Below are 27,626 nucleotides of genomic sequence, written 5' to 3' on the forward strand. Positions count from 1 at the left end.
TAAGTCACAGAACCTCCTGAGTTTTTTGAGATCTTAAAAACTAAAACATAAAAGATAAATAACTACTGAGAACAGTAATTCACTTAAGACAAGATATACTTAGAAGTGATAATGACTAAAGTTAGCAAGCATACTGAGAAATGTAAGATTGTGGAAGAATACAATAAGCAAGAGAGAGAAAAAAGACATGGTAAAAGGAGAGTGAAATTGCAGAAAGATAGATGGCTCTGTATGCTCTTGAAGGCAAATGGGATGAAAAGATTGCATAAATGCTTATCCCATTATGTCTTCTGAACTGAAAAGGCTTCTTAAATTAAGAGCAAAAAAGATTTACTTGACTGACTACTTCAACAGTTGAAAGTCCTTTAAGTGGATGGAGGTACTAAAAAGAAAAGTGACTAAACAATCTGAAAGTTTGTGAATTCATTTAGTGCTTTTCAGTAGTGATATTTTTAGGTAAGATTATTTTAGAATGCACTGAAAAGTTATCAATACAGCTATCGAAAATCTGAACTAACCATTTTAAATAAAACATGGCATTGAGACAAAGATATTTTTCCAGTTAGACTACGAAGTTTACATTACACACTTCTGAGAAAATTGTCTGTTACAAAGGAATGCCAGTAAACTCTTAACTGTCCTGGAATCCAAAATATTCTCTAATTACTTCTTTTTTCCTTTCCAAACAATAATGTACTAAACATAAGTTTCACTCTGCTTGTGAAGCAGAACAGAACTCTTCTAAGTTAGGATTTGGACCTTTAAGCATATAAAGCAACTAGTGAACAGATTCATTTCTCAACTCCCTGGGAGACAGAGGAAGTATTAAACATCTGACACCACATCACATGTGGAAATTGGATTTCTAACTCTTTTGTGCTTTAAAAATACCCTCTACTTCTTAGAATTAGCTCCAGCCAGCTCCTGAACTGCTTTGGAAGAAAGCAGACTCACACAGAAATCATAAATTAAACAGAGTACAGGAAAATACAGAATGATTACAAAACAAAACTAAAAAAATAATAAAAAACCAATCATGCTTCTTAGAACTGCAGATTTAAGGAACACTTCAACATATCCCTTCAATTGCTACATAAAAGTGAGAAGGCAAGAAGGAGCCTGAGCAAAATTAGAGCCTTACGAAATTGTCTGAACAATTTCAGCATCACAGAACATCCAAAATGACTCAACTGTGAAACCACCGCAACAGAACATACACAGGAACAGCCATCTTCCTCCTGTTTTCATTTAACGAATGAACAAAAGGCACCCAGAAGAAGAGTAACTGCAATCATGTTCTAACAAAACACAAAATTTTTAAAAGCTTGGATTTTTCATTAAAGAAGTAGTCCACCAGTAACAGAGGTAAAATTTTTCTATGCAAGGGCGAGGCTACGTACAATGAATGCTCTTTCAAAAATATTGAGACAATACCACACACACTTACAAGCGAATCATGTGGTAGTTACACCTATGTCTAAGAACAGGGACGTAATAAATACTTCATTCAGTATTAAGTAGTTGAAAGTTCCTCAGATATGAAACTGGGTAGAACTACATTACCTTACTGCTGTTCCTTTCATGCTCTGTTTTTCCATTATACCAAGGCTCATCCCACTTTTCTTCAGCTTGCCATGCATACTTTAAAATAGTACTCAGAATGGCTTCAAAGAGGAGGATTATTAGATAAATAATCAAAAAGGAATTCATAGACCTGGAACAAGGCCAAAAAGATGAAATTTCAGTTTATTTTGCTTCATTTATTGACACACTATAAACATACTGATTTTTTTTTAATTAAAAAAAAAACTATCCAGTGTTTCAAAAGGATCCAAAGTTTCTGTATGACAAACAAGCAGAAGGAGTGAAAAGAAATCCTACATCTGACTAATACACACTCTACATATAGCCAACAGGAAGACTAGATTAAGATGCAAGGATACACCCACAGCTGATTTGTGTCACACCTGCTGTCCAAAATTCTGGGGGTTGACTTATCCTTCTTCCAGCCATTCCCTTCTTCCCTGACTATCTAGTGAGGCTGTGAAGGCAGTACAAAACAAGCACTGTGGAAATCCAAGGCTGCAGCTTTTTTCCTCAGTTAGTAGAGCACTTCTTTGTCCATCCGATTATTTAACCCAGAACGTGCTACACCAGGGTGACCTTTCAAACAAGTTTATATTCTGGAATGTTACAATCCTTTCCACCCCTAGTTTTGATGACAATTTTTCTGGTGCACCCTATAGATCTGTTTGTATATGGCTTTAGAAATATAATGAATTTCATGTTTGTAAAAGAATAGCAGAAGGCACTCAGATTTTCTTTTTTTTTCTTTTTTTAAATAACTAGAAGAAAGACAACATATCAAAACTTCCTTTCAAAATAATTTGTTGAGTTCAACATATAATTTTTTATTACAGTAACACCTACCACAAATCTACAACAAGCAAAGTTTTTAAAAACTGAGCCTGCAACTTGTTCATTGTAAAACATATTTTAAAGGATGTAGCCTAGGCACATATATGAAACAAAGTTATCTTCCTGTTGTATCAGATACTAGTATTCAGGACAAAGACTTGTATGTGATTAAGAATTCAGTCCATCCTCTTTAAAGACATGATGAAGTCTTACAATAGTGATGCAGAGACAGCAGAGGCTGCAACTGCTGTGAAAAATTGCTGTGAGAAGTGCTTCCAGCACTTAGTTCAAGACAGCATTTCACCTACAATTAAATGATCTCTGCATCTCAGAAAAACAAAGCAAAGCTCCCAAACTAACTTTTCTTGCTTTAAACCTTCTTAACCTTAGATATTTCAACCTTGTATACATTACTGAAAGAAACAATAAAGGATACAATACCACAAAAATTATTTTATATTTATAGCTCTCTAATGAAGGCAAAGCAATTACCCTCTCTTCCCTTGCCTACAAACCAACAATGAGATCGTCAGGATTCTAAAATTTATGAGGGAAGACTAAGCAACATTTCTACAAGCAAGAAAGATATGAGAAAATAAACATACTTTTCTACTGCTGACCGTTTCTGAGATTTACTCTTGTAATTTAATGCCATCTTTGTCTCCATACCTGTATACACTGCAACACCTGGGAATGAAGGAGGAAAAGGAGTTATACATTATTTTCTGCATATATACAATTCATGGATTTTTTCACTTTGTTTAAGAGATGTAATTTAAAAATCAAGAGGTGCTATCACTTTTGTGTTTATTTCAGTACAATAATGAGATGGTATTTTGTAATTATTTGCAGTATTCTCCTATAGTAAAACAGTACTATTGAAATAATTTTAGCACCTATTAAAATGCTGTGCATTATTATGACTTTTCAATATGTATTTTATGGAAATCAGAATAGTGAATCTCAGGAGAAAGTCTTGAACAGTGTAACAGCAACATCAGTCACTTAACCATTAAAGTTACATTACTTCTTTATCAAACCACTTCAAATATTTTCATAGAGTAGAGCTGGAACTTTCTATCCTTAGAGATTCTTTGGCATAACAGCATTACTTTCATCTATAATCATATCCCCTCAGGTCACTGTCAGCAAGATTATCACAATTTCTTCTGTGCAAGTAGAACTAAACTTCAGTTCATCAACACATTTGAAGAAGAGAACACTTGTTAAATATTTAAGTTTTTACAAACCAAATATTTCTTTAGTGTTTTTTAATCTTGCTCCACGAAGTAAGAGACTTTCAGGCCCAAGAGGTCTAAAAAGAAACAGACATATCAGAATTTAAAAATGAGCTGTTCCATATTCTGTGTAATTTATGACATCATATACAAAGAGGTTCAAAGTCCCCAGTAAATCCCCACTGCAGTAACTCCAACACCACCCTCATTTTGCTCTGTCTTCAATCTTCTTACTCCTTTTCTACACATCACCCACACATCTCCACAGAGCTCTCAGTTTCCTTTCAAAGCTTCTTTGGTCACCACAACATCTTCCCACCACTGTGTTCAATATCCCATAATTAGTGGTTAGCTACACGTACTAAATAGCTGGTTCAGAGAGAGCTGCAAGTTATTTGAAGAGCCAGTAGGCCAAATTCCTGTCAAGCTCACAATGTACAAGAAGTGCTATTTTAGGTTTGGCTGTTTTACCTATCTTCTTCTATCTCTCTGTCAAACTGAAATTGTCTACCAGGTTCAAAAGAGATTCATACCAGAGAAAGAAAAGTAAAAACCTAGATGGAAAGACAATATAACACAAGTTCTGGATCCTAATGCAGAAGTCTAAACTTTCACAGATTTTTTTCTCCTCACATCTATCACCACAATAACACATCTATTTCACCAGCTCACCTAACTGTAAAAACTGCTCTGAAAATAAAAGTACAGCATATAACATTGTGATACAAAATGTGTATTTTTGTTTATTCAACAGTGACTCTTTTCTAATGGTCATAGTGTAATTACCACCATCAGTTCTTAACATTACTCTAATCTTACAAAATTTTACTTACCGTACTATTTCCTCAATTTGTTGACTTATAGTTATTCTTCCAACAAATCTGTGAAAGACGGCCACATGTCAGAAATATCTACATAAAGTCTCAAAAGTATAAAAATAAAATAAAAAAAACCAACCCCCCAAACCCTCTCAATTAACAAAAAAAGATGTCATTAAGATTTCTCAAATACAAAACAATCAGTCTTTATCAACAAGACTGGTGAGTGGAGTTCAAATCTTTTCTTGAGCATAAGCAAAATAAATGTGACCAACATATGTACACAAAATTCCGTATGAATGAGAGTGCTTTTTAGGACAGAAATCTCCTGGCAGAATCATATAGAACTTACTTTCTTTAAACTGTTCACTGGATACTTAAGTTTAAGAATTTCAGAAGTTTACTGGTTAGAACAGAAAGGAGCATAAGCATTATGATTAAAATATAAAAGGTAAACATTATGCTATACGTTCTGATTTCATATTGAAATACTCAAATTTAGCTTGTCACTTGCGATTTACAGTAAATACATAGGTATAAATGCTTACATTCATTATTAAAACCTGAAATATAAGCAGATGTCTGAAGCTATTTAATCCCAGCAAAATCCATATAATTCCTAATATTAAACACTTCATTAACAAATATTTTCCAAGGGATCCAGAATAAGTGGTACCTGTATAGATCTGCTTCTGGCTGCTGACATTCTATAACAGCTACAAGTTTGTCCAGGTTGGCAACAGACTGTAACACTGCTGTTTCTGGGACTGCAACATGTGTCTGTAAAACAGCATCCATTAACTTTATTATACAGAAATCAGAGGGGGGTATCCACAAGGCTGAAATAAAAATGGCATCACTAACTACATTCTATTTCGAATCAGTAACTCAGACCTTAAGATTTGTCTCGCCATCCAAACTTGCTGTAGTAACATGGCACGAACCGTCCACTCGATCAGAAGATAGAAGCACCAGATCAACAGGAAAAGTCTCATCTTTGGCTACTCTCACAATGTCCCCGACCTAATGAAATGAACACAAATGAGAAGTATACAACGGGTTTTAAAAGAGAAGAATTAATTTCAGCTTTATTATTGCATCATCATGAAACAGGCCACAATGATTAGTAGTGAAACAAGATCTTTAGCTTTTTTTTCCGAAACACAATTTTCCATTTGTCTCTAGGCACATACCCGAATGTTTTTAGATCTAGTTTTTACAAGTCCACCACTCCGAACAACATAAACTGGAGCACCGTTTACTTCATTGTCTGCTTTATGCCGTAGCCAGTCTTCATAACCCTGTAGAAAACACATACAAATTTACTTCCCAAGCAAGAAACCTATAAAGCATAATTGTTTTTAAGTAAAAGTCCTTCAAAATGCTTGCTGTGTGGCCTTAATGCAGTTATGAATTTCTCTTCATTTCAGTGTTAACCACAGTGTCAAACACTTGATTTCTACTAAATTTGTCCAAGTAGGTAAAGGCAAGCAAAGTAGAAGTGCCAAAGAAACTTAACAGTTCCATGTTCTGATAAAACAGACATTTTTGCAGATGGGATAAAAAAAAAAAAAAAAAAAGCACTCAGATCTACATGGATTAATCTACCCGAAAACAGGTAACAGTCACTCACAGTCCCTCTTATGGATCCCCTCCCCTCCTCTCTTTTAGAAGATGTAACGTAAAATTTGAGGAAAAACTAAAATTACTTCCTCATGACACGCCATTACAATTTTTCAAGCATAGTTACTGCCATTGCAGATCCATGAAATCTTAAGATTGCTTGATTTTGCATACACCATTCACACACCATTGCAAGAACTGAATTTTAATAGGGAAATTAAGGAGCTTTTCTTTACCACATACTTGGCACCTCTTTAAGCAACCTTTATCCCATGCACATATGTGATGTTCAGAAATGTGAACTCAGAAGTATTTTTCCTCTCCTGTTTTCCTAAGAAATTAATACTTTTCTTAATTAATCTAATAATGTGATCACCAATAGCATGATTGCTGATCCCCAAGTCTAGGTATTGTTTGGAAAGCCATAACAGTGAGCACAAGAAACAGATCAGTTTATGCAGGCTGTTCAGCTGTACTGTATCTTTCTGAAAAAAAAGAACAGTGCTTATATATGAGAATTTAAGCAAGTATTACTGAACAGCTTTATATTCTGCCTCTTGCTCACTAAACATAGGCAAGATAAATAAGCAAGAGATGAGTGCATGTGTGCATTCAACTCAAATAACTAAAGCAGGCTCATAGAGCACGTAAACTGTCAGCTAGGAATTAGGAAAAGCTTTTTTAGTATAGAAAAAACATTTTCTGACAGCTGATTCATAAACTTACTTTTTTACACAGAATCAAATGACTCTTCAGCACTACCGTAAACTATCATTCCCTAAGAACTACATGATGATTCTTACAATACCTTAACATTTATGAGTTTCTGGCAAAATCACAGAGGATATAAGAGATGGTGCAAAGTCTTTAATCCTGGCAAGACTCATACAACTGATTTGCGATATTAGAGACATTTCCTAAAATGCTTTTCTGTATGTATATAAAAAGTGAAAAAGAATGAAAACTGCTTTCCTGGAAGTTTGCAGACAGAAGAGAGCCCTCTGAAACAGCAGGCATAATCCCAACTCATCCTATTACGCTATAGACGTTGTATGAATGTCATAACACAAAAGGTACTGATAACGATGCAGTTTTGAGAACTCTAAGCCTTGACTAGAGTTTGGAAGGACGTTATTTGATGAATTTCATATGTTAAAACATAGTTCTGCAGTCCTACCTTCATGCATCTACACTGTCACTGGCACAAACGGGAACAGTATGTACAGAACTATCTAGGCCTACAAACACAAAAAATGGAAATCTGTACATGCCAAATGCTTTAAATAATTAAAAAGTGTGTAGTAATAGCAGCTACGCAGAAATACTGGGGAATCAGAATCCTGAAAATCTCTACGACTCTTGATGTTTTTCATACTGATTGGGAAAGAGTCAGCACCTACAGCTCCTTGTTAAAGGTGACTGACAGAAGAAAACATGAATTTAACTAAAATCCAGTAACCTTGGGGCATTTGTCTCATAAATCTGAGCAGCTGAGCAATATGGGCATTTGGCAAAGAACTGAAATTTACCTTCTTTAGAAAGTACAGATTTCAGCTCTTTCTCCATCTGACACCTATTACCTGCAACACAAGGGTGACATCTCACACCAGGGAATTCTTAATAGCCAGCTTACTATAGTCCACCTACGTTCCTCCAAAATTTACCTACTGCGGCATTTTTAAGAGAGAGTCCCTTATCCTCACTTCCAAATGTTGCAAAAAACTATTAAAAGAAAGATACAGGAACACAAGAAATGTTGCTTAACTGTACAAATGGAAAACATAAAAATCCCTGAGACTGTATTCTTAATTCCTGCTAATATACCAGCATCAATGTACTTGAGACAAAGACAAAATTACAACAGGCCTGTAAATTACATTACCAGGTTTTTAATTCTTATTTTATTTGTATATTTAATCAAAATCTGCAAAGTAGTGGTTTCTCATTCACCTGGCAAGCATGTAAACATCCATGTGTCTGATCAGCCTGTTTGCTAAATATTTATGAACTTACTGAAATGGACCAAGTTCCTTAAAGTTCCTTAGAAAACAGTAAAGAAAAGCAAACTTTTATTTTTATTTATTTTAGTTTGCCTCCCCCCCCCGTTTTGTTTTTTTTTGTTTGTTTTTTTTTTTTTTTTTTTTTTTTTTTACTTCTCTGAGGACTGCGTACGCATCTTCAGAGGCATGAGGAAGAAAGTGCTTTAGCTAACAAGTTCAACAAAATGACACAGCATGAGTTGCATCACTTTGCAGTCTTTATGTCCTTCTTCTGACCTAGGTGGAATTGCACTTCTGATAAGAAGAAGTTCCATCTCCTTGGCTGGGATTAAAATACGTCTGAGTTCCGAGGTTTGCTATGGGTACCATGTTAACTGGCCTTCTGGGAGCGTTCTTCCCTTCATTGCTAAACTTCTCAAACCCAGATACAATTAATACTTCTGGTTTCCCTTTTTATCTTTGCGGAGACAATTATCTATAACTTTGTATCAAACCAGCATCCGGAACCTTTCAAAAGTGTTTTTTCCCCTGAACACTTCTTCCTATACCACTTTTGGTTTCAGAGAAAATGGGAACTAGTTTGGAGAACACACTGGGTATTTTCCCTCTGCATTCCAACCGAAGATTTGTATTTCTTCCTTGTTCAAGGGCAGCCTGTTGGAAAGAGCACACTGAATTGCCTTTCCAAGATAACAGCTTGTGAATACTGTTTGCCTACTTTGCAGCAGGTAGAATAAACACAAGAACCTATTAGATCAGTTTAGGTGGTTCTGATAGCCCTTGCAGATAGATCTTAGTCAGAAAAACTCATAATGCTCAACAACTCATTTGATTTGAATTTTCTAGTAGGAATACCAGAATCTTTGTTCTTTGCTGTTGATGGGAGAACCCTTAAATTTCCCAATGCAAGACTTGATGTCAGGAGACAGTAAGGCAATAGGTTTTCTACTGTTTTAGACTTACAATAGCCCACCTCAAAAAATCTAATACTTGCATCCTACTCGTACATTTTGTTTCAGTTCATACAGCTCTAAGAGATATTTTCTATTGCCTACTTATGATGGCAGTTCTTGAACACATTTCTGGGGGGTGATAATAACAATTGAATAGGGTTAGGGAACTCCACAGATATAAAACGCGCAGCAACAAATGGAATGGTAATTCAAAGATTTCTACAGCCCCAAAGATCCTCTCTGCCCCAAACAACATTCTATCTGGCTGACAGCTAGAGCTATTTTTTACTTTTGCCCTATTTCTGGATGTTTTGGGGTCTTACTGGTGCAGAAGGCAAATTGAAATTCAAGCTGTAACTCCATAAAAGTCTCCTGCTTAATTTTCAGTTGCTATGACTGCCTATCTTCCCCAGCCAACACTGTCAAACCCTTTGAAGGGGCCAGTTCCTGAGAACTACTTGCCTGCAGAAAAGATTGTAGTTTCTATCCACATCACCACTTTATTTATGTGCTTGTTTCTTTCTCTCTGTCCTCTCACTTTAAGGGTTTAAAGAAAACAGAAGATCCTTTTTTTAGCATTATCCTTCTAGGGTCCGTAGGTCTTAGCAAGATCTACTACAGTGGTTAAAGAAGATTCCTATCGTACTTAAAAGATTTTTCTTATTTCATGTGCTATAAAATACTCCAAAATGTTTTATGCAACTGAAGAAGAAGAAAAAACCAGAAGCTTCTCAAATTTGATCTTTTACCTGGTACAGGATTATAGTTAATGCATATTTCATGCCATGAAACATACCCCCTGGGGCAAAATTTGCCTTTTAACTACTGACAAACATGGATTGCATCATTGCATCATCTACCCAAGCTCCTTTCTCAGTGTTATGTAGGGGGATTATTTTTAATATGTAGCGAGGTATGCCAAAGGAATAAGTGAGGAGCTTTCAGAAAAGGTCTTATAACAAGTGACATGTAAAGCTGAGACAAAAACGCTGTCTGACAGTCATTCACTGTCCATTTAAGGGTACTGCAGTGAGTCACCAAGTGCTTGACAACTAAGTAAAACGATCAAGTGTCTAACAAGGAGTATTAAATACACAAACTGTTTCTGAAGATGTCACTTTATTTTTTGTTTCTAAACATTACCTTGGTCAGACTTGGTTAACTTACTTAACTACAAGATTCCTGCTACAAGATCTTTTCCCCTTTACCTGTTTTATGGCTGTCACAGTTATGACAAAGAATAATGGCAATCCACTGGTAATAGGACTGGTAGGGGTATCTATCATGAGCTAAAAGAGAAGAAAATGTGAAAATTAGCTGCAACTTGATTTTACAATTTTACTTTCCAACGCTCCCCCCCCCAAAAAAAAACAAAAACAAAAGAACAAAAAACACCAACACCAATTAAACAACATGAAAAATGTGTTCTAAATTAAAAGCTGTGAGGAATTTTACTGCACATTCTCCAGTATTTGTGGAACAAAACTCAGTTCCTGACACCTAAACAGATGTCAGTAATGGTTCAAAGGTTCTGGGGCATAGAACAGACAATCACATTTCTAATGAATGTGCCAATTTTAAAACTTCTTACTAAAAGGTATGTTTTCACCCTACAAAAATAAATTTAAAAGTGTATTACAAATCAATGAAATTACATTTTGTGAAGCTCTTTCAATACTCTATATAAACAACTGCTCAACAGCAGTATAGAGTATAACAACAACCACTTTAGAAGTGAAGATGAACGTTAACAAACAGTCATTTCCAACAGTTCAGTTATTAGAGAAACCCCCCTTTCTTAGACTGCTCCTTTCTGGTTCCTCCAACATGCACATTTTACAATTCGTGCTACCATTGCTGTCATGCCAAAAGTGCAGTGTATACACTAAAATGCTGTATGTGTGTGTGGGAGGGAGTGGGATGCTGGTGGATCTCCCCTGCTGCAGGAAAAAGACAACATAGTCAAGTGCTGAAAAGAAAATATACATGAGAGCGCAATTCAAAACCACAGACACTGATTTGGTTCACTTTACCTGAGACTTATGGCATTGCTTTGAGAACCATCAAAGAAGAAAAAAGAAATTACACGTGAAGTTTACTCTGTTAAGAACCAAGAACCTCATAGAGAAAACAGATGACACATTACAACACATGCATGATCTATTTTTTTCCCACTGAAACGCAGACAATTTAGAAAATACAGCAAAAATCAGACTTTGCTTGCAATATTGTGTGTTCTTCAACTGCAGCATTGTAATTTCAGCTTGGCTGTACGTTGTCCAAGACAACCCTTGCCAGGAACACCTGATTTCTGGCCGGACAGTCCTAACCACAGCATTTCTGCCATCTACAATATCTCTTCCTTTCTCAAGAGAGGCCCATACATTAAAGTGGAGCAAGATTTGTGCCAGTGGAATCATCATGGCAGCCTGCTCATTTTACCTATTTCACCAGAACACCACGAACCTTTGCCTGCTGCACGGATGGATGCGTATCCACCATTCACCTGGTGTGGAGCATCATGCAACCAAAATGCAGTCTGCCACCATGTTTCTGGCATGCATATGTGACGCAGACAATGTGGACTGGATTGTGCTATACATTTAATCACACAATAACTTGCCACAACCCTGTTATCGCCAGTGGAATAAAATGGTAATAACAGACACTGCATCTTGGTCACAAGAGATTCATCATGGAATCTACTCTGTCATATGATAAATTTTTAAAGGCACATCTGCCTTGTAAGAAGAAAAATATATATATATATTTAATAATGAAATTCCAGATGGGATTTGAATAAAAACAGAATTCCATTCAATGGAAGAACAACAAAGAAGAACAAAAAGGACTACAGCTTTTTTCCTATTAGGTTTCCAAGGACACAAGCATATACACAAGACATCCCCCATACAAATTCACTTGAGTCACGAATTGAGAGAAGAACACGATTACACTGAATAGCAGTTCTGCCTTTAGATCCATATTTGTTCACGTGCATTGCATTTACATATTATTTCAATCTAAACTAACAATCGAAAGAAATGTGACTAAAATCGAATTAAATAGGTAAATTTGCATTAGGAAGAAACAAAAGCTTTAAAAATGCAATACCATCCATGGTAACAGTAAGCAGCACTTCTGTTACACCTACAGCATGCTCCCATCTTCCATGTGCTATGATACACCAAACAGTCTGAGGCAACACAACAGGAAGGACAAAGGCAATATTCCTAAATATGAAGACAGAATGGGCAATGTGTTCTCTTAAACTAAGTTATTCTATAAGTACTATATAGTTCTATGTAAGCAAAGAAGTTAAATTCATAAAACAGAAAATCAGTGGCAGAATTCACTACACAAACTGCAATTTCCAGCTTAATTTCTATAGCTATATTAAGTCTGAGTATTATTCACTTACCTGAACCAAAAATATGATCAGAAAATAAAAGTTGGCTACTCTTCTGAACTGCTCAAATAAGTTTTTTGGAACAAAATTCCACACTGTATACTGAAGGGGGAAAAAAAGAGAGAGAGAAGAGTAATTACAATACACTGAACAGTTTTTCAGTGAAATTCAGTTTTTCTCCCATCAAACTCTATTAATTTCTCATTTTCCATCTCCCCTCCCCAAACCTCATTCTGGTCTTGCCCTTCTCCCACACAGAACAGCTGTATTTAATCTCGTGGGCGTGCATGCAAGGAGGAGTGGGTGAAGTGCAGCTAGCAGGAAAGCGTGAGTACCAACTGCACTGCCTTTACAGTCAAAGTTTTAATTGTTCTCCTATCAACTCGCATAGGAGCACCTGGAGTCATTTGGCTTCTTGCAGCCAGGGTATCAGAGAAGAAATTAATTCTTGTAGCTATAACTTTCTGTCCTATACTCCAGTGACAAAACATAACCCCACCATAAGTTCTGTTGATTCCAATCCAAGACCACTTGAGGAGGTCTTGCTATAATTCCTTGCTTATAATTCAGCTATTTTGTAAATCCCAACAACTAGCTTCATCCTTTAAAATCACATCCAGACATGGGCAAGGCTAGTTTAAAGCCTACTTTCCTTCAGAAGGCCTGACTGAAATGCTTCATCATTCTATACTTAGCTGCTGAGGAGCAAGGGGTGGGATGAGAGCAGGAGAAAAACAACATAGAAAGTATGAGATAACATAGGTTTTTCCTCCAAAAAAAAAAAGTGCTTGTTTCATTTTGAAGATTGTATATGCACCATTGGGCATAATACAAACATGCATATTTGCTATGCAACTTCTCATGTATCAAGTATTTTCCCTTACCTTGGATGATATGATTCTGTTGTCTGCAAATTTCTGAGGAACATAATGGCCATGCTGGGGAAAACGATTTGCTATATAAATAGTTCGTGTATCGCTTTGATGCGGTGGGTCAAAACCCTAAAACACAGAATAATAATAATAAGATGATGATCAAGAATAACTACTTTAATAACCATAGGGTTATTTAAAAAAAAAAATCTGTTAACTTTGTGCTCAAAAATGATATCCAACTGTCAAGTAGCAGCTTTACAATACTGGCTTTTGAATGGGAAAGAAAATTAACTCATAAATTAAAGTCTGCTGTATCCAGAGAATTTACAAAAAGTGATTTAAAAAAAATCTCAAATTCGAGGTTGTGTATTCATTCTGGAAGAAGAAAAAAAATCGTAAGACTCAAGAAAGCCCCATGAAACTTAAAGGAGAAAAGCAGCAGAAATGGAGATGAAAACACGTAAGTTACAAAAATCTTCATGGCTGTGCTCATAATAAACCTAACAGAACACAAGAAAAGCAAAAGGTCAAAACAAACAAGTCATATTACTATGCTGCAATAACTGGATTTTGTAAAGGTTCTCACCAGATCAAAAAAATATACACATCTGACCAGACAACAGTATTTTTCCCAAAGAAATCCAATCTCCAAGAACAAGCAGTTTGTCTAACCTCAAAATCAGCTCTACCACCAATTCATACGTTAGCAACAGTGCAAGCAAACACATTAAAATAAAGTATACTCAGAAATACTTCACAATATCTTTCTGTCAAAGCAGGAGACCTCAGTGAGGTCTCTTGGAACCAAAGCCCTGTTTCAGGGCTAGTGTTCTGTATTTTCATCAATTGCCTATGTGAGCTGAAGGAGAATACATATATTAAATTGAAACATGGCGCATAATGCAACGTGACGTATACCTGAAAACATGGCGTACAACACAAGGCTAACAATCTAACAGGCAAAGAGCAAACAATTACGACCAGCTAGCCTACAGCAAAGGAAACTCAGCATATGCTAGCACATGTTCCAATATATAGACAACTTCCGCTGAGGAGTTATCTGAAGGACAAGGAAGAAAAGAAGCTGCCTTAAGTTTCCTTCTTACTTCAGGTATGGAATCTTATTGGGAAAAAACAATGGTTTCCTTTCTGATGAAAAGGAATAATTAAAGCCCAAAATAAGTCATGGGGGAAAGCTGCGATGTCTCCGTAACATAAGGGCTTACATCTAGGTCACTCCAGCCTATCTTTACTTGAGCCTGCCCTGGGGCTACATGACTCAGAGCCTTCTCCAGCTCTCACGTTCTGACCTGGAGAAGCAGGTGATGGCAAAAGACAAAGCAGACAGTACAACATAATTCAGATAACAGGCCAAGAAAACGACTGAAATAAAAAATAAAAAGCTTTAAGGCGTGTTGCAAACTAGCAATTAAACTTGTTACCGTTAAGTTGTTCCCTCCAAGGACTGTGTAGGAAGTCATGAATTTCAGCACGAGAGTCAGACACTACTTATCTCTGAACTGACAAATACGATTTGCGCCATCTACACAGAGTCCCCTTGTCCTTCCATGGCAAGTGAAAGGACAAGTGATGGAACAGGTAGAAAGGGCATTACAAGTTCCAGTGCTGGAAGCGAGGAACCTTTGCAGTTGCATTGCTCCACTTGTGAAACCAGGCCCAGACCTTGCTTCATTTCAAACAAAACCTGGTATTTGAGAGTATCCAACACAAGACACTTCTGTACCAATTAGCTATGGAGGGTGATGAAGACTGAGCAAACTGAACTACATAAAAAATGGTCAGCATAACCATGAATTTTCTTTAACTCCTGAAGTTCGCTAACACACGACACGAAATATGTTCACATTTACGATGGTGTCATTTTAAAGTAAAGGATTAATTAAAAAATCCTCTCAAACATGCAAGTTATTGTATCTGTCACTATTAATACCAAAACATTCCGCTTCAGAAAGAAAGAGGTCCAGAAGGAAGATGGGAGGAAAAAAGGAAGGGAGATTTTTTCAAAGGGATTTGAAGGAGAATAAAGTTTATATGACAAGCAGTGGAAGGCTGCTCTAGTCACATGCTCTTGTTTAAAGATAAGAGCGGAGCAGGAAAACAAAAGAGTAGATAGGGAAAAGGACTGGAAAAGTATATAGGATGCCAAAAACAAAAGGAAGGAGCTGTTCGCAACTTTGAGAAAACAAATATAAACATGAAAGCAAGATAAAAAAGTACGTGTTGAATACTGACATAAAATTTGAGAGAACAATGTTTGTAGCAAAAGCAGTTTGGATATGACTTTAGTGACATTATTTCTAAATCAATACAGAAGATGCCACAAAAAAAAATTGTTTTACAAGTAAGAAAAAAGCTGTGCTTAATCAGGACTAGGCACACAGCTTCTCTTCTATCTCAGAAAATGTCTGGCACTCACAAAATTTCACATAGTCTCACTTTGGAAAGTCATATTCTACAGCCTGCAAAAAAAAATAATCCATTTCAGAACAGACAAATGTGAAGCAGGGGGAAAACAGAAAGAGCAAAGAAAGCAACAGGCAGTCGTCTTATGGTGATAAATGATAACCTCTGTGCTACTTAGAGTCATTAGAACAAATGAAAAATTTCAGAGTGACCTGGGTATTGCTGAATTTTTCCATGGTATTTATACACTCCTTTTAGGCCGCTATCTGAGCACCTGAAAGTTGATGAGTTTTCTAATATTTTTACTATGAAGAGTAAGGACCTCAAAACAACTCAAGCCTATCTGAAGGAGCACTCTTCTCAGAGAACACAGCTTCTGAACTCAACTGGTTAAAGGTGAGGAATGCATTTTCCAAATCAAAATCTCAAGCCCTATGAGTTTTGCAATTGCAATTCATACAGGTCTAACTCTGTTTTGTTGACGTTTATCACAGAGCAAAAGCTGCTCAATCAGATCTATAGCGATGACAATGCAGAAGCAAGGCAGGCTGAGGACAGGAACCTCTTCATGTGCCAGAGCTATGGCTGGAAAAGGACGCACCCACGACAACCTTAGTGGCTCGACCACAGCCACAGCAGGAAACAGGTGTCAGAGCTGGGAAGAGAACACAGATTTCCTAATTTTTATTTCCATAACTATGAAAAATGATTTGAAATTACCCACTCAACAACCCTCTCATTATGTAATTATCTAGTGAGAATTTCTCTTCCAGAGAAATTTTAATTACACATCTCTTCAAAGAAAATTCAACTTCTGTGCAGAATTTAATTGTTCAAGTGAAATTCCTGTAACTTTTCTGTGCAGAATTTAATTGTTCAAAGTGAAATTCCTCTAACTTGTCTATTACTATGTGGCTTGTCACACATCCTGCTCCTGCCACAAAACTGACTTGTACTCCAAATTTCTGCCCATCAAATGGATCTGGGATAGTATCTGTATGCAAGCCAGCAAAGAGATGCAGAAAGCCCAGTTTCCTAATTTCACTTATAAGAAGCTTCTTTCTCTCTTTCTAATAACATTATTAAACTCAGCTTCAAAAACTAGGGTAACATGCCCTTGTCAAAGGATTTCTGCAGCTAAATAGCATGAGCAGGGAATCCTTAAATCAAGTTTTGAGTCTTTAAAAAAAATAAAAAATCATAGTTGTCACTGATACCTTTCCAATAGAAGTTACTTTTCCTGCATTTATCTAGTGAAGTGATTTCTACTTAAGGGCATAGACCATTGACTTTGTAACGAATAAAAGAGAGTTTATTACAAAACGTGATGTTTAAGGCTTCTTAATCAGGTGTATTACAGAAATCTGTAATAAAAACTTTAAATAAAAATCAATTTTGACCATAAGATTAAGTGACTTTAAAATAAAAACAAAAATCTATTTGACTCGTCCTCTCCTTCATGCTGCAACTTAAATCTAGATTTATTGGTTGACGTTGAGCCACTCAGTTGTTTTTTTTTTTAAAGTAAACTTAAACCAGGCATTATCTACCACTGGAATACAGCTCTCATATATAATCTTCAGTACACACCAGCCTAATAGAAATCTTGCACCCAGATAAGCTTGACATGTTTGTTTTTTGAAAATAGCTTAAATGAACATAACTTACATATAACACAAAGATGTCTAAGTCAAGCTGATTTACAAAGCAAAAATCCAAAATCTTTTTTTAGAAAAAGAGGAAAAATGTGATTCATGCTTTTTTTAAAAAAAATAATATAAATTTGCAATGTTTCTAACCACAGTCAAAGGCATTCTTACTGAATACTTCAGTAGTGATTTTCTCAGTGTTCTGCAAGTTAGAAAAAGGCATCCTCTGAGTAATAAATTAAGTACCTTTAAAGCATAGAAAACATCCTTGGGAACTGAGGGGAAATTTCTGACTGTGATTTCATGCTATTTCTTTGATGAAAGAAACAGGCTTCAACAGCCACCTCCCCTCTGCTTCCTACATCTCAACTCCACTTCCCCGTTGTGCCTGTGCAGCCCTATGGTAAAGAGGACTGAAAAACTGACCCAACCGAAAACCCACCGTGTTCCCAATTGGTTTTTGTTTTAACTGGATCAATCCCCCAAAACAATCAATTGCCTGGTCATGCCAATAGCTTGGCTGATACGATGTAAAGGTGTAATGTGGAAGAAGAGTTTTATATTGCTGCTGCTGAAGCATTAGTAGCAAGAACAAGAAATTAAGTAACTGTAGAAACAAGTAGATTAAGCAAATGAGAAGAAGCACTACCAGAAAGAACTCTGCAAAGGAAGAGACTGCCATCCCAACACCTGCAAGCATAAGCAAAGTTAAAAAAAACAAAACCCTTCTCAGTCAACTTGGTAAAATATACTCTAATGCACACGTATTTCTTAAATATCACAATTACAAAAGCTTAACTTAGGATAGCATGCCGTTATACCCTCCCTGGCAGAAAACTGCAGATCCTTCAGCTCGGATTAGTGACATAAGAGACCAACACAAAATAAATCAATTGCTTTTTCAAGCTCTGCAATACATGCTTTGATAGTTACAAGTCACGTGACGAGCAATTTTTGCTAATGATTTATCTACAGCTAGTATATTAACATAATCTCCTTGTGTTTCTTGATCATTCACATCTTTTACAGCAAGAAGAGGAAAACTGTATTTGCTAGAAGAACTACTACGTAACCAGTTTTCAGTGAAAGGGTTGAAAGGGTTCCACTCGAAAGAAGGAAGTCTCAATTAGAGGCTCTTCCTCCTTTCAGAAACCACACTGAACACTGATAAGGAAAGTAGTAGCTCCCCCAGATGCCCTTTGGACACCCCGTACTAGTTAATAATACTAATAAACACCACAGAAGTCTGTCTCAGGAAACCTTTTCCCTACGAAGGCGACTGACTAACCATGGCTGCAGAAAACCCACGACATTTCCTGGCAGACAGCCCAAAAGCTTGTTATTACACTGTTGCCAAGATAGAGTTTGATTAAAGGTGCTTTGAGGAAATGGATTTTCTTGCTTTGGATTTATTTTTTTTTTAATATACATGGAATAATTTACCTTTGACAGATAATACCATCTATTCACAATCCATGCACATTTTCAGAAGTCTGTGTAAATTTGTACTCGAAACAGTAAGCCAACAATTCTTTCAGTCATACAGCTGGGCAGTAGTCAAACCAAATTTGTCGTAGCAAAGGCTAGCATGAAGGAAGGAACAGCCTCTCACAGCAATTTTAAACACTCCTCTAACAGCAGAAGTAGTGAATCAGCTGAAGCACCCTGAGGTTTACATAGTCCCATGCAACTTGTTCCTACTCTGTTAAATACTACTCCAAAAAAGACAGAAAAGAGTATTAAAAGTCATGCACCACTCATGCCACTTCCTCTTCCTGCTTATGATGTCTACAGTTGTTTAGCATACCTGATAACAACTCCTTTTGTAACTTTATAAAATATCTATAGCCAGACTACATTATTTTGTGAAAACAATGTAGGAAACAAGAAATGAACGCAAGAAACATTCTTGCTGAGATATCATGGAGCAAGAAACATTCCTTTCGGAGAGTTAAAAAACAAAAACAAACTAGTGTTTAGAAAAGCCATACTGGTGCTGGACACAAAGTCCTGGTTACATACAGCTCAGGCCATTCTTACTTTATTTTGTCAAAATGTCACTTTGTCAGTCAAATTCCAGACCAAGAAAAAATTATAGGACTAGCAATGCCAGTTCAGGCAAAACTAACTCAATGCGTTTCCTCTGACATTAACACCCCCCCAAAATGTGTATTTGTGGGGTGTCACACATCCAACTTTATCAATATCCTTTAACTGCACATCCTGTGCCACTTGGATTGAGTGGCAAGTTTAAAAAAAAAAAAAAAAGGCTTGTCTATACTGTTGCAGAGAGGAAAATGTGCTGGTAATAAGCCATGAATTAGGAAATCAGTAAAGGAGAGGAAAATGGCTGCATAGATTTCTGGCAAGAGTCAAACATACACATTGCAAAGCAATCTATACCAGAGATGACAGAAAACAAGAGACTTTTATTGTAAAGTGCATTTAAAAGAGAAAGAAATTTAGCAACTATTTCCATTTTAAGAAGCAAGTCTCGATCTCCAGGAAATGGTCAGTGGTTTCCAAACTACTCTGCAAGGCTATTCAGGGCCCTCTACTTATTTTTAACCCGCCAACCAACCAAAAAAAAAAACTGCATTATGGTGGTCAGAGGTCTGAGAGAAGTTGAGGCTTGGTGGTACCTGTGGTCCAAAACCTTTGGTCTTTTGCCATGATTCCCAAAGCAACCCATCGTTCTAAAGATGTGGAAATGAAGATGCCTTTGAAGCTCCAACTACACAATTTTAATTTCAGAAATAACACTGATTTATTCTGCGGGCTAAAGCAATTTGTTATACTCATTCACAATACTATTGTCTACCCAGACACATACAAATGATAGTAGGCAAGATTTCCTAACATGAAGGGTGTGTTTGGATACCCATTAAAGGCTACTATAGGGCATCTTATTTTATTAAAAGAATAAATAATAATAATAAAAATAAAGAGACAATTGAGATCTCAGAACTCAATTGACTCAAGCTGCTTTTAAGGATACAGCTCAAACTATATTAAGTGCTTGGAATGTGCAAAGTGCTACAACTCTGCAATACTCCATCACACAGAAATAGCAGTTAGGCAGCAAGCTAAATCACACTAAGAGATACAGAACCACTACAGTAAATGAAACATTAAACACAAAAATCCTTCATATACCTTGAATAACCATAGTATCATAAAACAAAACAAAACAATAAATCTAATTGTATCCTTTTTTCACAGTCACTGGATTCATAATATTAAAAGGCAAGGAAAAAAGTTTCTCCAATAAAATAAGACAATTAACTCTGAGTCAGATTACAAACTTCATTTTCTGCCTAAAATTAGAATGCAGTTTCAATCTTTCAGCTAGCAATTTCACCATATACAAAAACAACACTGGTCAATTCCATGACAGGACAAATACAGAAGAATCACGGATCTCTTCACTTGCTTGGACAGTACGTGCACTATTATCTTAAAAAGAAATGCTGGTTACCCACTGTTTTGAAGAGTCGCTAACAAAACTATGTTTTAGAAGCAGAAAGGGTTCCTGTTCTGGGCTACTCACACAAGCATTATCCCATATATTGGAAAGGACCCTGTTCAATATTTAGATGAGTGCCAGTAGGCAATAGTTACTTACGCTTGTCAGCTCCTGCACTCTAAGTCCAATTCCTATTTCCCTTCAATATGAAAAAAACACGAAAATTCTTCTCAAAAAAACTGCCTCTAGATAACAAACCTTAAGGCTTCTTCAAAATGTGTGTCAAAATTGTCCTGACAATTGCTCTGATGGTTGTTGCTCACCGAATTTCATGGGAAGAGAATTTACTTCATAGGTAGAACTGTCTAGCTCTTCCTTTTAATATGCTTTGAAAAAGTCTGCTCTGTAAGCATTACAGATTTGAGTCTACTCCATTCCTTTTATCAAATACCATTTTGAGTTTTAATTCCTTTTCAAATACGATTTATGACCTAAGTATCAGTTTAATGTACTGCTCTCAGACATGCCTGCAAACAACTTTATCCCTAAAGCCTGCTAAATCATAAGCTTCCTTTGTATTTTGCCACAATTCTTTTTCCAAACAGATGTTTAAATATCTGCAAATGTCAGCACAGCTACACACAAAACTAGAACAAAAAGGTGCATGGGGATAATAAAGGAGCAACAAAATATATCATATGACAAAAAATACTTTTTGGTATATAACATTTAAAACTTTTCCAGGTAAAATATTTCAAAATGCAAACAAACAGCTTCCTGTTGTCTGTCATTACCTCTCCTTTCCCATTTGAAGGGAAGTGCTCCTTTCCCATACTTATTTTTACTCTTAGTAAACAAGAAGAAAAAATCCTCTTAAGGCACAGTACGTGGGAGGCCCAGTAATTGCAAGATTTCTTAAATCACGGTGTAGCTGTTGGTCCTACTTTCTATCTTTTCTACCACCATCTGTACTATTGCTGTTCTGTTTGGTTGTGGTTTTTTTTTTTTGTTGTTTTTTTCTTTTAAACAGTAGGCAGTTGAAAAGGGATTTGTATAAAAAAAAAAATCTAGCAGCAAATATGTCACCTGTGTTTTGCTGGAAGAGATGACCTTGCATTCACAGAGGCATTTTGTCCGATCTATTTTGTTGCTGCTTTTAACTGCTGGCTTAGAAGACTTCATGCTAGAAATTGAAGGATTTTTTTTAGTGGTATGTTGTAGATACCTTTTCCCCCATGAAATAGTGGCAAATGCAGTCATGACAACAGAGGACACAACAACACAGTAAGGAAAAAACAGCTCACTAGTGAAGAGCACAAGTCCCAATGCTTTTAATGAAATATACGCGTGTTATTTTTTTTTTCTTTTTATATTCTATAATTGCTATGGAGTTGCAAATAAAATATGTCAAAAACCACACGCAATTCTTAAAATAAAAACCAAAATAAACAACAACAAAAACAAAACAGCAGCAGCAAAACCAAAACAAACAAAACCCACCCTACACTCAAACACCTTCTTTGGTTCAATTTCTTAAAATGATTAAGCTATCATAATACACCCATCAGCACAGAACCAATATCAAGTGCTGTCCATCTCACTCAGAATGCAGATAACCACAAGTTATTACCGAATACCATCTGCTCTTCTCAGAACACCTTAACGGATCCTAATATCTGGAAGGAAAGGGGGAAAAAAAAATTCCAGACATACAGGCCTCTAGCGCTAGTCTATTCAAGGACATTTCCCTTACCAGTAAAAGAAAGTTTTCATTAGAGCCCATCTAGGGGATGAACAAGAAAGCTCCTATTGATATTGTCCTCAGGGGACAAACAAAATGAAACAAGACCAAAACAAACACAAACAAAAAGCAATCGACACAAAACAGACAAAAACGTTCCCCGCGATCATCTCTCAGTGCAGGCTGGGCAGAACTTTTGGACCAGATCACCTCCCGAGGCCCCCTTCAATTTGAATCCTCCCATAAGCCTTGAAATAAAAGCCCGGTAACTACGTTTTCCAGTAAAAAAGTGCTGATCCTATGGAATTAATCCATATTTTGTCTTTGACTTCTTGTCAAATATCAAAGCGGCATTTGTCTGAATGCATAATGTGAATGTTGCCAGTGCACAACAGCATTCAGGTTCACAAATCGCAGGAAGAAAACACTCTGCCAAACACAGCGGAAGCCTGCTTCTCTTGCACTGCCCTTTACAGAAGGGGAACCATGCAGGCACCTCAGGTTTTTCTCATGCAATGCCTGTTGCACATCATCGCGCTCTTCCATAATATATCGAGAGGCTCAAACTGCACAGGATAGCAACTAGAAGGGAAATCCACAGACCCTTACTCACTCAACAGGACTAACAGATCAAAATTACGCAGCCAGGTTCATACACACGTGGCTATTCTATCGCAAGTTTTGGAGATCTCCTTGCCAGACAATTAAAATTGTCATCGCTTTCTGTTGATGCCGCTGCAACAGCTCTTACACTCCATGCACACCGCCAGGACATTAACACAGTCCAGACAGTGCCATAAATTTATCCAACAAAGTGGTACAGAAAGTCACTGAGCATTGCAGCCACCTCTTGCTACATCTGTTTTGCACCAGCACCACACAAACTTAACCAAGGGAGCTGCACTTGCTGTACACAGAGCTGCAATGTAGTCTAGCGTATCGGATTTGGAAATGCAAGAAAAAATGTCCTATTCCTGAAATATTAACAATGCTTCCTATCAACTGCTGTTTACTTGGCTGCTTTTTCCAAGCGGAGTTGGCTGTGCCTGTCATGTTATGCAACCCGCAGCAAATCCACATGCCCACTGTCTGCCTGAGGTCTCAAGGTAACGCAGCTGGAACTCACGCATCTTTCCTGCCTAAAGCTCATCTTTCAAATGCATCAGGACATTTTACTCTTTTTTAAAAAGCAATTAATTATGCTGCATTTATTTCTACATTTTTAATGACTAAAACCTAAGTATTTCCAAGTCTTAACTAGATAATGGTATTGTAATATAATGTTATATTAGCTATAAAGTAGTACATTGTTGATGGCTTACTAGATATTTTACTTACTATGGGATGGCATTAGATGAACAAAATCTGATAATCTGTGGGTGGTGGTGGGTAGTTAATTGTTACTGAGGAAACAGAGCAGACTAATGGTGAAGCTACCAAAAATCCTGAAAATTTGTAAGCAAGACCCACACAGGCACTGAAGACAGTGACAGTATTACTGCCACCAAGCTTTGTTATACAGCAAATCACTGGAAGGACAAATACCATCTCAGAAAATTGTTTTAGACTGGTAAGACAATAATGAAAATGAAGAGAGTCTTATGTTCCCAGCACATCTCCTGTTCTCAGAGGTACAGTCACTCCTTTATGCAGCCATACAGGCATGCATACATCTCCACAGACTGAAGTACACTTAAAGAACATAGCTGAAATAATTTGAATTGCATACTAGGTCCTCTCATTACTTACTTCTAAGACTACCTGCTTCATTTTCCCTGCCCCCTTTTACAACTCACGAGAACACAAGTTTTCAAGCACACAGGTATTCAGAACCATTTCATTAATTAGTATATGAAATACTGTCCTCTTAAACAAGAAGTTGCAAAAGATTCATTAGTTTCATACAGAGAGTATTTAATAACTACCTAAAACCACCTTCAGCAACATACCAGTCCCTTGCTACTTTCCAACGCTTCTTCCCACCAACGTTTTTCTTTTGTGTTACTACAACATCCAACTTAGATGACTCCCACATACACGCTTGGTTCCGATCCTCCCATCTGGAAAGGAACACTTTTCAAAACCTGTTGGCACATCTAATGCAGGTAGAAATACACGCTCTAAAGAAATCCAATCCCACACATTCTTCTCTCTTTGTTAGAAATAAATCAGACACAGATTTTCCATCCTTCGATTCAAATAGTCTGAGTATTCCTTAAGCTCCATAGCCATCCACGCTACAAACAATCCTATTTCTGTCATCCCACTCTTCCTACTTGCACCAATCATTTTCTCAGCATCTTTCCCCAGGTCCTCAGCTTTTTGACATTCTTTCTTAATAGAAATTAAACATCACAGTCATACAAAGCAGCAAGCATGTGGGATGTATGTTAAACCAATGATTATACACAGGGATGAAGTGTCTGAGCAACCCTCAGAAGAAACATGCACTGTGATACCTATCTTAGGCCATCTTTCAACTTAATGGGCTGTGAAACAAACAAGGAATTAACATCAAACAGCGAGATTTATAGAAAGGAAAACAGCCAACCTGTATATTCTCAATCATTTTTTTCTCTGTACAGTATTTAAACCCTTGTTCAAGCATCTTGACTTATTATCCCTTCCTTCTACAACACTAACCCTTTCCTGTGAAAACCAGCGCAAGTTTTAAGCAGTTATTTTCCCATCAAACAGTCTCCTTTAGAAGAAGAAAACCCTCTGACTGCCAACAGTATTGCTCATCTTGCTACACTCAATTTTTAGTTTCTCTTAAGGGCAAACATATTTCTGGAAACCTGGTCAGTGTACTGACAGAAAGAAAAGCAAGCATGCTTGACACATGGATTCCAAGCATGGATGCAGTCCTCCTAGTCTCAAGTCTACAGAAGACAACATACTGCTGCTTTAACAACCATGCTCAAAAACCTCAAGCCACCTTCATGGCGAAAAAATGACAGCTATATTATGCCAAACAAGCTTTATTCAGAAGAGCATGTGCACGATTGTAACAGAACAGAAAAGTGCTGTCAGAGCTCAGATGGAGTAATTAATTTCCAGGTCAATAAATCTTGGTGTCACACAAACCCAGAGAGCACTCTCAAGCTGGCACTGAGGCCGTCACAAGTTCTGTGCTTCAGACATAGCTGTGTAACAGTGCTGTACTTTTTAAAGGACTATAAAGTAATTTTAAAACCCTCAGTGAATGTACTCAAAAGCTTTTGGCTTTGCTTTGGACCATGGTAGCGGAGAGAGGGGAAGAATGGAAAAAAAATCAATTTTTATAAAAAGTGATGTAACATTAAAGTAATCACTAATGAGACAAATATCTTAGCCACTAAAATATGAGAGCCTAACTAATGTAAGTTTTTGGACAAACCTGGGCAATGCCTTTGATGTAAAGCAACTCTAACAAATATATAAAAACAAGTTTGTAAATGGAGCTTATAGCCATAATTTCTCTCCGTGAGGAAATACAAGAGAGGGGCAGGAAGCCAGCCAGCACTTCGATCACAACTGCCAACCGCGATGCATCTCCCTGCCACGGCATCGCAGGCGTTACAGCCACGGCTGCACGGTTCTGCCCTGGCACGACACGGCACCCGCACGCCGAGCGGCACCCATCTGAAGGGAGGCAGCCTCTGACCGCAGCTGCTTTCGAGGGTTTTCCCCCTTGAAAAGCCCCTTCTGTCACGTTTTGCTCTATTTCTTGTCACTTTCCAAGCCTTAAGCAGCCGCTCTGGAGGGCTTTCCCCCTGCAAAGCCTCTTCTGTCACGTTCTGCTCCGTTTCTCATCACTTTCCAAGCCTTGCACACCCACAGCGGTGAGGCTGCCCGACTCTCAGGTAGGAGAAGTGCGACGCCGGCCCGGCAGGTGGAAAGCAAGCCTCTAACGATTTCGCAACGTGAAGGAGGAAGCTTGGAAAGTATCGGTGCAGCAGAAGGCCCCGTCATTCTTCCGCGAAAAGAAGTTTGGGGGAACCCTCCCGAAGGGGCCCCCAGGTAAAGAAACCCGCTTTCCTCAGCGCCAGCGTGGTTTCAAGGGAAAAAATAACAATAAAGAACACCACCAAAAAACAAACAAACAAAAAACCCTAAAACCTCCCCAAAAGCCCGTGATCTTGTTAAAAACGATGAGCACGTTAAAAATTATAAGCAGCAGTGAGGGAGCCCGCAGCTGCGCCCTGCAGCCCCCCGTCCCCATCCCGGCAGGACCAGAACCCCCTCCCTCACGCCCGCCGCTGCTGCCGCCCCCAGCCCCGGCCTCTCCTCACGACCCCCCCCAGACCCCTCCTCACGGCCCCCCGGCACCTACCAGCTGCTGCCGGACCCACCGCCACATCCCCGGCGGCGCGGGTCGCGGCCCCCGCGGCGGGGCCCCCCGCTGGGCTGTCACCGCTCCCTCCGCTGTCGCCGCCTCAGGCCAGCCGCCCGCCGCGGCTCGTCCCCATGGCACGGGGGCCCGACGCCGATTAGGAGCGGCGCAGCCCCCCCGGCGCCCCGAGCCGCCGCCGTTGCTGCTGCCGCTGCCCCGCGGCCGCCATCTCAGGGCCGCCGCTGAGCCCCGGCGGCTGGCGGCGCTGCGGCCCGCCCTCGGGAAGTGACGCGTGAGGGAGAGCGCTGAGGGGAGGCAGGCGGGGAGGAAGGGGCGGCCGGCCCCGGGCCCCCAGCCTCGGTGTTTGTAGCGAAGTGTGAAAAATACTCGGCAGCTTCGTCAGTTTTGTCTTTGTTTTCTTGTAAAAAATAAGCGCGTGATGTAAAATAAAGGTTTTGGAAAGGGGTTGTGTGTTTATGTAATCTCTGCCTGATGATGGGTGATTTAAACTTCAGAACTAGCACGCGGTGTGTTGGTATCTCAAAGCGAGCTACGTGTGCTGGAAGGATTTGGCACTTTCCTCTCTCTTTTTGTGATCCTGGCAGTACTGTGCTAAACCACTTTTAGGTTAAAATTGGGTGGTGAAAGGTGTTGCTGCCAGGCAGTGATCTCTTCCATAGCTTCCATTTTGCTCCGA

General features: G+C 38.1%; 1 protein-coding gene across 17 annotated transcripts in view; it reads right to left on the reverse strand.

Annotated features, from left to right (window-relative positions):
- The window catches only part of ATP11B (ATPase phospholipid transporting 11B (putative)), a 62,880-nt gene extending 35,679 nt beyond the window's left edge, over positions 1–27,201 (reverse strand). For 16 of the 17 annotated variants that reach the window (XM_067002267.1, XM_067002266.1, XM_067002265.1 and 13 more), the window contains exons 1-11: positions 21,960–22,070; positions 13,344–13,460; positions 12,472–12,561; positions 10,259–10,339; positions 5,668–5,775; positions 5,369–5,497; positions 5,151–5,254; positions 4,490–4,537; positions 3,669–3,733; positions 3,024–3,105; positions 1,564–1,714 (exon numbers count right to left, since the gene is read on the reverse strand). In XM_067002267.1, the coding sequence (XP_066858368.1) occupies positions 1,564–1,714; positions 3,024–3,105; positions 3,669–3,733; positions 4,490–4,537; positions 5,151–5,254; positions 5,369–5,497; positions 5,668–5,775; positions 10,259–10,339; positions 12,472–12,561; positions 13,344–13,460; positions 21,960–22,055 (1,071 nt within the window). In that variant the 5' untranslated portion in view covers positions 22,056–22,070. Of the gene's footprint in view, positions 1–1,563; positions 1,715–3,023; positions 3,106–3,668; positions 3,734–4,489; positions 4,538–5,150; positions 5,255–5,368; positions 5,498–5,667; positions 5,776–10,258; positions 10,340–12,471; positions 12,562–13,343; positions 13,461–21,959; positions 22,071–26,929 lie in introns of those variants that run through there. The other variant, XM_048059632.2, reaches the window with a different exon arrangement.
- Between the last annotated feature and the right edge of the window lie 425 nt (positions 27,202–27,626).

This window comes from Anser cygnoides, chromosome 9 (assembly GCF_040182565.1).
Source record: "Anser cygnoides isolate HZ-2024a breed goose chromosome 9, Taihu_goose_T2T_genome, whole genome shotgun sequence".
Lineage (NCBI taxonomy): Eukaryota > Metazoa > Chordata > Aves > Anseriformes > Anatidae > Anser > Anser cygnoides.